Raw genomic sequence first — 12,073 nt, 5'->3', positions numbered from 1 at the left:
ATTTTATCATGTTTAAATATTGGGTATCTGCCATAATTTTAAATCTTAAAAAAAATACATCATGAAACTAGGAAATACTATAAACAAAATACATCTAATGTTTTATTAAACAAAAATATATATGTTACAAGAGAGCCGTTCATAATTCCCAAGCAGGAAGTCATCCCTCATATATGAGAAAAAATATATATCTTTTTTTTGAGGATAGACTAAGTTCTAGGTGCCAGGGAGAATACAAGGAAGATTGACTTAAGGCCAAGGTTCTTAGAGTGTTGTTAACCAACATGAAAGTTTAATAACAATATGGAATTCTAATATTCTACTTCTAAATAACATTCCAAGGCAACAAAAAAGATATTATTAGTCATGATTAATTGTGCTATAGGGAACTGAAAGATGATACAAGGTGGCCAGTTTTGAGGAAAGAGAAAAGAAACTAAGTCCCCATCCCCACATACACACACCAACAAAAGACGTAACGCCACAGGCTTGGAGAAAGAAGATAGGCCAGCCCAGTTGTTCCAAACTAAATATTTTTCTAATTGTCCTTCTGGTCCTTGATATCTGAAATGAAATCAAGAAAGTCTATGGGCAAAGGATTTTGTACTATATGATCTATGACTACTTCTTAATATTTCTTATTTTTCCAGAATTGATTATTTTTCTGCTGTTCACCTTTCAATATGAAGGAGGATCAAGTTGTGCTGGAAGAACCAGGATTCCAAGATGAAGAAGTATGGCTAGAATGTTGAAAGATATGTAGACACTCAGTCATTCTACAAAAATGAAGTTCCTTCTCTGTTAACTACTATTTTTAGAAACTGAGATTAGAAATAAAACATAGTTCTGGAGAGAGGCAATATTACAAATATGTAACAACTTGTTTGGCAAGGGGTGCTAAGATTAGCTACTTAGCAGCTGGCATGAAAGTATTTTAATAATTTAACAAGTGGTATGGCTATACTGGTACCTATGCTTACTGGTACCGAATAGCAGAGGAAGGAGTGCACGGTCTGGTGGGGAAGAAGATTGAGAAAACATATTTAAAAATAGATTGTGCTGTTCCACTCTTTTGGATTAAGGTCTTAAAAATTTGGAGAGGCCATGGGACTTCTCTGGTGGTCCAGTGGTTAGGACTCCGTGTGTCCACTACAGGGGACTCGGGTTCGATCCTTGGTCGGGGAACTAAGATCACAGGTGCCTGTTGGGCTTCGCGTTGCTTTCAGTGTTGGCACTTCTTTTAAGTATGTAACAATGTGTTTGAAAAAGCATTATTGATCCTACCTCAGTCTGTCTAGAGAAGTGGAACTTGAGGCATTTTGGAGTGACTCATAATACTGAATTAACTCTTTAAAATATGTGAAACAGTTGGATATGAAGAATCAACCCTCCTTTTTTTCTGTTCCATGTCCTTTAGGAATCTTTGTTTCAAGACATTGACCTGTTACAAAAACATGGAATTGTAAGTATTTTTTCAATGCTGTGTGAAATTGTCCATTTTAGAGTTTCTGAGTCTTGACTTTATTGGCATTTGGGACTGGGTAATTCTTTGTTTTGGGAGACTGTCCTGTGCATTCTAGGGTGTTTAGCAGCATCCCTGACTCCTAAACACACACTATATGCCAGTAGCAACTCTCTAGTTGTGACAACCAAAAATTTCTCCAGATATTGTCAAGTGTCCCCAGGGGGCAAAATTGCCCCCAGCTGAGAACCACTGGTCCAGCTGGAGGCATTCAGAGCTATCTACTGTTTTCATCAACAGAAAATTCACCTTCTGTGTCATGTGATTAAATGACGTTGACAGAAATCAAGACTTTAAGTAACTAGCTAGATGAATTTCAACAGCAATCAGTTGGCAGTAAAACTTCTCTGACATTACCCTTTGAAGCCCTCACATTTAATCTTTTTCAGTTGAATTTAGAAAATTGGAGCAAGAGAAAATCCTGGTCTTTTGGTTATGTAGTTATTTGCATTCTCCAAAGGTAAAGAAAAAAATCTTTAAAAAATTTTAAAGAACATTTTGGTAATGAAGTTCTGTAGAAGGAAGGAGCTGAACTGAGGGGGTTGAACGTGTGATAAATTTGTTAGCTTTCCTACCAACAGACTTCTCTTTTGAATTCCTTGTTACATTGCCATGGTCTCACTAACATTCTTGGGAAATCAGGGCACAGCCAGAACATTTGGCATCATGCTGGGTATGTTCTACTCAGATATTTCCAGAACATTTGGCTACATGGTGGGTGGGTTCCACCTGGCCGCTTGTATAAAATTGGCATCATGATGAAAGTAGATGGACACAAAAGCACATGACATAGTATGGGAGCCTTTCAGGCTGGCATTTTCTCAATCTGCTGCACCCATTCTTTTACTTACAGAATGTGGCTGACATTAAGAAACTGAAGTCAGTAGGCATCTGTACCATCAAAGGGATACAAATGACAACAAGAAGAGCGCTGTGCAATGTCAAAGGGCTCTCAGAAGCAAAAGTGGACAAGATTAAAGAGGCAGCCAACAAGCTTATTGTAAGCAAAATCCATTCTTTGTTGTTTTAGCTTAGAAGGGCCCTGTGAGTCTCTGTAGCCTTTCTCATTATGTACACTAGCAGCTATTGTGAGAACTCTGAGTTCCTGTAGATCACAAGATATATGCCCCATGTTAACTTTTCATCATGTCGGTTTCAAAGCAATTAATTTCTGAAAGAATGAGACAGGGGTTAAGACACCTGGAAAACTATGAAGGTAATTTTTTTTTACCAAAACTTTTCTTTTTGTCTCCCTTTATATTACTTTTTTCCCTTTCTGTGTCTCTGCCTTTCCTTCTCCTTTTCTTCTTCTTCTTTTTTTTTTTTTTGGCCATACCACGTGACTTGCAGTATCCTAGTTCCGGGACCAGGGATTGAACCTGGGCCCCCGGGCAGTGAGAGCACCAAGTCCTAGCCACTGGACTGCCAGGGAATTCCCTCCTTTTCATATTTTTTATCTTCCTCCTCCTTATTTTTGTCTTATCTCCTCAAACATTGTATCTACGGCTGTTGTGAAGTGCTCAGCAGCAAAGAAGTTGCTCTCTCCTGCTATAGGCATTTGATAAGTGAGCATTGCATTTGAAAACGACAGCAGCGGCTGGGTCTACATGTGTGCAGTTAAGATAGATATGACCAAGAATGTGCTCACTGAGGCACCTGAGCTTAAAGCTAAGTGAAACCTATACCTTGTAGCTGGGCCCACAGAACACAAGAGACCTATGCAGCTGAGAGGCTCCAAGCAAAAACACACGCCTTTGACCCAAGCTTTTGTGTAGAGCTTTTGGGGGCCACTGGAAGCACCAGCTCTGGAAATAAGAATATGCAGAAAGGCAAAGTCTCCCTCTTTGCAGAAGAGCAGGCTTCTCCATTTCTACATGTGTATGTGAGGCTCTCATTCCCACCAAGTCCTAGAAAGTCTCTTCACTGACAGCCATCCAGTTTCCTTCCCCAGAGGCAGTTGAGGCATGAGAGTGATGCAATGTGGTCCTGAGCTTGGAGAGGACCCAAGTGAACTGCTCTGAACACAGCTCAGTTGCTTTACCTTCTGAGTACTCTTGGGCAGTATACCTGCAAGTCAGTTCCATAACTGCCAGGGTATCTAATGAAGCCCTAGAGCAGCACCCAGGGTTTGGGAAACTGCTTCTTTATAGCTCCTAGGCATTAGTCTTCTTTTCTTTGGAAAATAATTCTATTACCAAAGAAAAGAACCTCTCTCCTTCTCATGTACCTACTAATGCACCAAGAGTCTCATCCTTTCTTAACTAAAGCTATTTATTCTGAAAGAAAGAGAAAACGATTGAGACATAGAGGGAGAGACAGAGACAGACAGAGACAGTTAACGTCACAGTACAGCGGTATGTATCAGAGTCATCTGGAGTGGCTTGTAAAGAACACAGAGGCCCAGGCTCATTGACTTAGGGTTAGGCATGGGCTTTCCCCCACTTCACGTTCTCTGAAGTTTGAGAACCACTGTCATAGTATAAAACAACAAAGAGGGGAATACATTAGACCACATCAGGACCTATTTTCACTAGTTAGAACACCGCATCAGCTGTAGCTCATTAATTCAACCAATATGTAGTATATCTAACGTGAAAAATATTGTATCATGAATATTGAAAACTGAAATTCCTGTGCTCCTTCCAACTTCTAGAGCTGGGGGAAATGATGCTATTGAATGAAATCAACTGAATCACTTAGTAAAGTACCATTCTACTTTATGCCATAAATATATCTCATTTAATCCTTACAACTCACCTATGAAAGAGACACTATTATCCCCGTTTGACCCAAAAGAGGAAGCCGAAGTACAGCAAGATTAAGTAGTTTACCTGACATCACACAGCTAATAAGTATTAGAGACATATTTTGAACCTTGGTAGGGTGACTCAAGAGCCTGTGTTCTTTTTTTTTTTTAATTTTTTCTTTTTTTTATTGTGGTAAAATACACATAACATAAAATTTACCATCTTAATCATTTTTAGGTATACAGTTCAGTGGTATTAAACACATTCACATTGTTGTTGCAGCCATTACCACCATCCCTTCCCCATAACTGCTTTTTTTTAAAAATTTTATTTCATTTAAACTCTTTTTTTTTTTTTCTGGAATATCTTTTTCTTCTGTGTAACCTCCGCTTCTGGTTTAGGAACAGTCTGTTCTTTTTCATTAAGGATCCTTCAATATGGCAGGGAGAGCTCATGTATGGGTTGATCCAACCATAAGCTCTGTAAGTCCTGCGCCACATCTTGGGGGCTTTGTTCACCTGGATGTGCTCAATGACCAGAGAATCTACATCTAAGTCCTTAAGTTCAGCATTACTCTCTGCATTTTTGAGCATGTGCAGTAAAAATTCAGCACTCTTTTTGGGCCACCAACCCTGAGTCCAGCCCCACTGTTTTGCCTGGGCACACCTACCAGCTCCACCATTGTAAAGTCAGAATGGCACACATTGCTTCTTTACAGTGACATCCTTCAGATACTTGGTGGCTTTTCAGATATGCATACCCTTAATGGCCTGGGCAGTTTCACGAGTGTTCTTAAAGTGAACACGAAGATTTGAATCTCTTGATTTGCATGATTTCGTGGGGTTTTCTGGGTCAAGTGAATAGCGAACCATTTTTAGAGGTCACCTGGAAGCGAGCAAGAATAATTCTGTCAACATATATTTACAGTAACTCATATAGTTTATATATGTACTAAACGCTGCCGGCAGCTACTCAGAGAGTTGTTGTTTTCACGATTAATCCAAAGGTGTCCTAAGAAATGCCATCATTGCAGTCTTTTTTAAAAATTTAATTTAATTAATCTATTTTTTTCTATTCTTTTTCAAATTCTTTTCCCATTTAGGTTATTACAGAATATTGAGCAGAGTTCCCTGTGTTATACAGTAGGTCTTTGTTGGTTATCTATTTGAAGATAAGAGCCTATGTTCTTAAGCATGATCTTGTGCTGCCTTCAAAGACAAATGAACTGTAGCTTATATCAAATGATGACCCTGGTAATCAAGTATATAGCTTTTGGTGGGATTTGAAATTAAAACCATCATCTTATACCCTTTTTGAACTTTTTCTTTTGTCTTTCTGTAGGAACCAGGATTCCTGACTGCATTTGAGTATAGTGAGAAGAGGAAGATGGTTTTCCATATCACCACTGGGAGCCAGGAATTTGAGTATGTATCTCATATTTTTTATAACCACTAAACATAATCTTTGGAATACTATATTTCTTTACCTCTATCCAGGTTGTTATTTTGACTATAAGTAGTAGAAATAGCTTCTTATTTTGCAGAAGTTTTTTTTTTTTTTTCTCAAAAGGCAACTGAAGCAAATAAATTCCAGACTGCTTGTAAAAGCAGGATTAAATTTCTTACAAGAAATTCAGACCCAAAATATAAGTAGTTTCTAAATCAGCCTATATTAATCTATAAACCATTTAAAAAATTAGTTTAACTTTTCATTTCCCTTTTCTTCTCCACTGATGAAGGAAATTCCATTTCACTTTTGGTTTTACTTAAAAATAAGTTGTTAGAGTGAATATTTTAGAAGAAATAATACAGTGTTGGTTTTGCTCTTCAGCCTCAGCAGTTTTAACTTCCCTTTTTATTTATTATCTTATGATTCCTGAGACATAGTCATCATCTTCCCAATGCAAGTTGACTAGAATGTGGTTTTTTTTCTCTAACTTAGTAGGCAGAGTTACTGTTTCATAAGTCAGAGCAGTGGCCAAGATCAATTTGAACAAAAGCAGTATTTCTTCAAAGTATTCCTCAAAACCCTGACCTCACAAAAAACTGCAAGAAAAAAAGAGTTCATAGTCAAATATGCCTCCACTTGAATGTCTGCTAGGCAGCTCAGACTTCACAGGTCTGAAACCAAACTTCTGATCTTTGCCCCAGATCTGCTCCTCCTAAAATCTCCCTCATCCGGAGCTCTTTTTGATCCTCAGATCTGAAACCTTAGTGTCATCCTTAGCACCTCTTTTCCCCTCTCACACCCTAACTCTAATCTATTAACAAATCCTGTCTGCTCTACCTTCAAATATATTTAGTCAGAACAGACCAACCGGGCTTCCCTGATGGCACGGTGGTTAAGAATCCACCTGCCAATGCAGGGGACACAGGTTTGTGCCCTGGTCCGGGAAGATCCCACATGCCGCGGAGCAACTAAGCCCGTGTGCCACAACTATTGAGCCTGTGCTCTAGAGCCCGCGAGCCACAACTACTGAGCCCACGTGCCACAGCTACTGAAGCCCGCGCACCTAGGACCCGTGCTCCGCAACAAGAGAAGCCACCGCAATGAGAAAACCTCTCACTGCAGCGAAGAGTAACCCCCACTCGCAGCAGCTAGAGAAAGACCGCGCAGCTATGAAGACCCAGCTCAGCCAAAAATAAATAAATAAATTTATTTTTTTAAAAAAACAATCCTTATATTTAAAAAAAAACCAACCAGTTTCTTCAACAAATAAACTTTAAGGAATTAAAAAAAAAAGAGAGATGGAATCAGGGAGAAGACCTAGAGATTAAAAGAGATTTAAAAGACATGTCACTTGGGCTTCCCTGGTGGCGCAGTGGTTGAGAATCTGCCTGCTGATACAGGGGACATGGGTTCGAGCCCTGGTCTGGGAGGGTCCCACATGCCGCAGAGCGGCTGGGCCTGTGAGCCACAACTAGTGAGCCTGCGCGTCTGGAGCCTGTGCTCCGCAACAAGAAAGGCCGCGATAGTGAGAGGCCCGTGCACTGCGATGAAGAGTGGCCCCCGCTTGCCACAACTAGAGAAAGCCCTCGCACAGAAACGAAGACCCAACACAGCAAAAATAAATAAATTAATTAATAAACTGAAGGTGCCTTGTAGGCACAGACTATTAAAAAAAAAAAAAAGACATGTCACTTAATCCCAATATGTGGATCTTATTTTGGATCCTGATTCAAACACACACGGATAATAAGACATATGAGACTGAAAATTGAACACTTACTAGATAGTTGATATTAAGGAATTACTAATTTTTTAGGTGTGATAATGGTAATGCAGTTATGTTAAAAATAAGAGTCTTCATCTTGTAGAGATACCTACTGAAATATTTAGGATGAAATGATATGTTGCCTAGGATGTGCTTAAAGTAATATGAAAAGGGAGGGAAGTGGTTGGAGGTTTATATGAAAAAAGTTGACCATGAGTTCATAGCTGATAATTTTTGAAGCTGAGTTTTAGGTACATGAAGGTTCATTATTATACTGTTTTTGTCTACTTTTGTGTGTTTGAAATTGTCCATAATAGAAAGTTTATATATATATGTGTGTGTGTGTATATATACATTTTTTTTTTCTATTTGTGTCTATATGTGTACAGAGAAAGAGAAGAAATACGAATTCAATTACTTCTCACCACCTTCTCCTTTGTTAGCTCACTGGTCTAAAACACCTATTAGTATCTCTTCTGGATTATTAATAATAACTTCTAACTAACTTCCTCCTTTAGACCTTGCCCCTACCATTTATTCTTCACATAGGAGCCAGAATAATCCTTTTAAAACATAGGTCAGATCATAACACTCCTCTGCCCAAAACATCCTAATGACTCCCCATCTCACTCAGAGCAAAAGCCAAAATCCTCTCTAATCTCAAATCTAAGCTCATCTTTAATTCATCTTGTGGTTTACTATGTACCAACCACACTAACTTCTTTGCTATTCCTAGAACATGCCAGATACACTCCCACCTCAGGACCTTTGCACTTAGCATTCCCTCTGCCCAGAACACTCTTTCGTCATTATGTTCATGACTTGCTGTCAGGTTTTTCAGGTCTTTGCTAAAATGTCTACTTCTCACTAAGGCCTTCTCTGATCACTTTATTTGAAAATTTATTCGAAAACTCCCCATCTTCATCCTCTGCACATCTTATCCCCTCTCTGGATCTAATTTTTATCCATACCATTTAATAACAACTGACATACCACAGATTTTACTTATGTTTATTGTCTGTTCTCTCATTAGAATGGAAGCTCCATGAAGTGATGGATTTCTGTCTCTTTTGTTCGCTGCTTTACTCCAAGGGCATAGAGCAATCTCTAACACAAACTAGGTGTTCAATAAATATTTGTAGAATGACTAATTGAATGAATAAACAGTGAATAAAATAAGTTAGGGAAGTGCAATATACTATATTCTCCTCTTGGAGATTCACACATTTTATTAAAGGATCTGAATTCCTGCAGTGAAATAAAACACCTCTTTAACCTAGCATTGCCTCAAATTTTTAAAATCACAGAACTTTTTTTCAAGTAACAGCTAAGGAAAAGTCTTTGGTCCAAGACAAATTGGTCAAGGTAACTTGATTCCGGGACTTCCCTGGTGGTCCAGTGGGTGGAACTCCATGCTCCTAATGCAGGGGGCCAGGTTCTATTCCTGGCCAGGGAACTAGATCCCACACACATGCCGCAACTAAGAAGTCCACATGCCACAGCTAAAAGATCCCGCGTGCCGCAACTAAGACCCAGTGCAGCCTAAATAAATAAATAAATAAAACTTGATTCAAACGACAACTTGATATTCTCCAGTTGCTCTACCACATCATGGTTTAAGAACCATTCGGCTTAGAGAAATTATTACTCTCATAGTGAGCTTTCTGGTGTCCTCGATGTTGGGTTTTGGGGCACGTAAAAGATTACTCAGGAGCTAGGCTTTTTTAAATTAATATTTTATTTGTTTAAATGTTATATAATTTTTTCTTAAGCTGCAAGTCTATTTATAAATTTGGCAAATTTTAAGGGAGCCTTTCTAATATGGTTACCTAAATTCCCTTAAACAGTTTAAATTATATTTATAAATTTATTATATTATATTTCCTCTAAGAACTTTACCTGTGTAATTATTAAAATCTTTCCAATTATCTGAATGTCTTATAAATTTAATAAATTAAAGTTATAAGTATAGTGAGTCTTAGACACTCTTAAATGTTCAAATACTGTGTATAAACTTAGTTATCAACTTAGAAACTGCAGGTCTATATCATTTAATCAATTAGAGGCTAATGTGTTATTATAAAAATGTCAAATTCTCTTAAATTTTGAAAATTCTCAGGTACCAAATATGCACAGATTATTCCCAAATTTAATATGAAAATAGTAATCTGTGGGTTTGATTTGTGTCTCCATTTTTAAATCTTCCTAGATTTAAAAATACTATTTCTGTACCTAATTGTAAATTTTCCTGAGTTTCATAAGGGAACAATTATGCTATCCCAAGTAATTTGGGGTACCCTTTCAGTTAAATTTTGGGGTCACTTTTTCAGCATATCAACCAGAAATTTTGTCTGAGATTTTCCAGAGCTATAGCCTTTCAGGGTGATTTTTCTCAAGATGAGGAGGGCCAAGTATCAATAAAACTCTCTTTAATAGTTGGTAGGTTTATAGAATCCCTAAGTATTGGGTTGGCCAAAAAGTTTGTTAGGGTTTTTCCAGAACATCTTGCAGAAAACCCGAACGAACTTTTTGGCCAACCCACCAAATGGAGTGGTCTCTCCACCATGTCCTTTATGCGGGTCAGTATCTAGATTTTTCTTTTTCTCATTAAAGTCCATAGCCCTCACTAAATCTGCGAATAACTTCCAACATTACTTCAATTTACATTTAAGCTGCTCTCTTAAACTACGTAAGTGTAAATCTGTTAGATTATCCATCTCTTAAAGCTTTGTCTAATCTGTGACCATGTCCCAAAAGTCATGCTAATAAAAACTACAAAGAATTTTGGGCTTCCCTGGTGGCGCAGTGGTTAAGAATCAGCCTGCCAGTGCAGGGTACACGGGTTCGAGCCCTGGTCTGGGAAGATCCCATATGCCGCGGAGCAACTAAGCCCATGCGCCACAACTACTGAGCCTGCGCTCTAGGGCCTGTGAGCCACAACTACTGAGCCCGCGTGCTGCAACTACTGAAGCCCATGCACCTAGAGCCCGTGCTCTGCAACAAGAGAAGCCACTGCAATGAGAAGCCCGTGCACCACAACGAAGAGTAGCCCCCACTCACCGCAACTAGAGAAAGCCGGTGCACAGCAACAAAGACCCAATGCAGCCAAAAATAAATAAATAACTACAAAGATTTTAAAAGTGCTCTTACCAGGTCTTAGCACAATTGCCATAATTAACATTTGTTGCATTAAATGAATGAATGAGATTAATTAACTTTAGATCTTTCCATATCAAGAGTATATATTAAATGCGCTGAGTCACTGCATTACCAGTTAAGTGCATGCTGTCAAAATCTGACAGTTATTCTTCTATCTGCTAGCGTTACCTGTCACATCTTTGAATATTTTCTATTCTGACATGTTCTTCATAGAATTTGGTTTGTGTGAGATAAGCCAATCATGGTGACAATCACTGGATTCTCCTAATATCTATTTTCCATGTTTTTCAGTACATTAAAAAAAATTGGATATTCAGTTGACTTTTAGAAACATAGTCCCAGCACAATATGAAAAACCCAATTAATAACTAAAAATCATTTATTCACACTCCAGTTCAGTTCTTTAGAATTACTGAAATATAAGCCCTGCATAGCCCATTTCCTATTGGTACACAGGAGTTAAGAACAACAGGGCTTATAAATTGTTTTGTTGATCCCCCTGCCCATACACAGTATAACCTGTGATCTAAACAGGTGGGAAGCCATTTATTCAGCCAAGAATTCCTGTTCATGTTGGACAGATAGAAAGGTATATAGATAGATAGAAATGATACTAATGATATTAGCACTTTCTCCTTTCTTGATATCTCTATTTCTGTTCCCGTTACTAAAGCTTACTTTCTATTTCTAGTAAGTTGCTAGGAGGTGGAATTGAAAGCATGGCAATCACAGAAGCTTTTGGAGGTAGGTAGAACGTTAATATTTTGTTATATGAAAAATATGTGTATATATACACACCCATATATATAATTAAGTAGTCAATTGTAACTTGTATCTATTTGGGAACTTATGATGAAATATCAGTTATCATAATGCAAGATCATTCTGGGCTGCAATTAAAATATATTCCAACATTAACAGATGAGTTTTATTGGCATTTTTCATCTTTTTATCTCTGATTCCTATAGAAGAGATTAGAATTTTTTTCTCTCATACCTTCAGAGGGTAGTTGTATAATGAGACAGATATTATTTCTAAGAAATACACGTTTCAGGAACATAGAGAATAGATTTCCCTTCCCTTATTGTATCCTCTATTAAAAAAAAATGTCAGGAATTCCCTGGCGGTCCAGTGGTTAGGACTCTGCGCTCTCACTGCCAAGGACCCAGGTTTGGTCCCTGGTTGGGGAACTAGAATCCCACGGGCCACACAATGTGGTCAAAAAAAAAAAAAGGTTCATGCATAGCTATGTTACGTACTATTCCTGACAGTTCCAGTATTTTCAGTCCTCAGAGAACTAAATCTGTTTTTTGGTTGTTGTTGTTTGTGGGTTTTTTTAATATTTATTTTATTTATTTATTTATTTGGCTGCATCAGGTCGTAGTTGCAGCACATGGGATTTTTTTTTTTTTTTTTTTTTTTTTTTTTTTT

General features: G+C 38.0%; 1 protein-coding gene and 1 non-coding gene across 3 annotated transcripts in view; one reads left to right on the top strand and one right to left on the bottom strand.

Annotated features, from left to right (window-relative positions):
* Nucleotides 1-12,073, top strand: part of DMC1 (DNA meiotic recombinase 1) — a 39,831-nt gene that overhangs the window by 897 nt on the left and 26,861 nt on the right. For both annotated transcript variants that reach the window (XM_027107663.1, XM_027107662.1), the window contains exons 2-6: nt 651-734; nt 1,418-1,462; nt 2,376-2,522; nt 5,611-5,693; nt 11,334-11,386. In XM_027107663.1, coding sequence (XP_026963464.1) covers nt 684-734; nt 1,418-1,462; nt 2,376-2,522; nt 5,611-5,693; nt 11,334-11,386 — 379 coding nt within the window. In that variant the 5' untranslated portion in view covers nt 651-683. The remainder of the gene's footprint in view (nt 1-650; nt 735-1,417; nt 1,463-2,375; nt 2,523-5,610; nt 5,694-11,333; nt 11,387-12,073) is intronic.
* On the bottom strand, nt 5,237-5,302 carry LOC113621396 (small nucleolar RNA SNORD58). Its single transcript, XR_003433180.1, has one exon. It is a non-coding gene; the product is annotated as a small nucleolar RNA SNORD58 (small nucleolar RNA).

The sequence above is a fragment of the Aethalodelphis obliquidens genome, unplaced genomic scaffold (assembly GCF_003676395.1).
Source record: "Aethalodelphis obliquidens isolate GAN/ISIS:26980383/991018 unplaced genomic scaffold, ASM367639v1 scaffold8, whole genome shotgun sequence".
Lineage (NCBI taxonomy): Eukaryota > Metazoa > Chordata > Mammalia > Artiodactyla > Delphinidae > Aethalodelphis > Aethalodelphis obliquidens.
The sequence above is the reverse complement of the archived record's forward strand: the minus strand, read 5'-3'. Positions and strand labels throughout refer to the sequence as shown.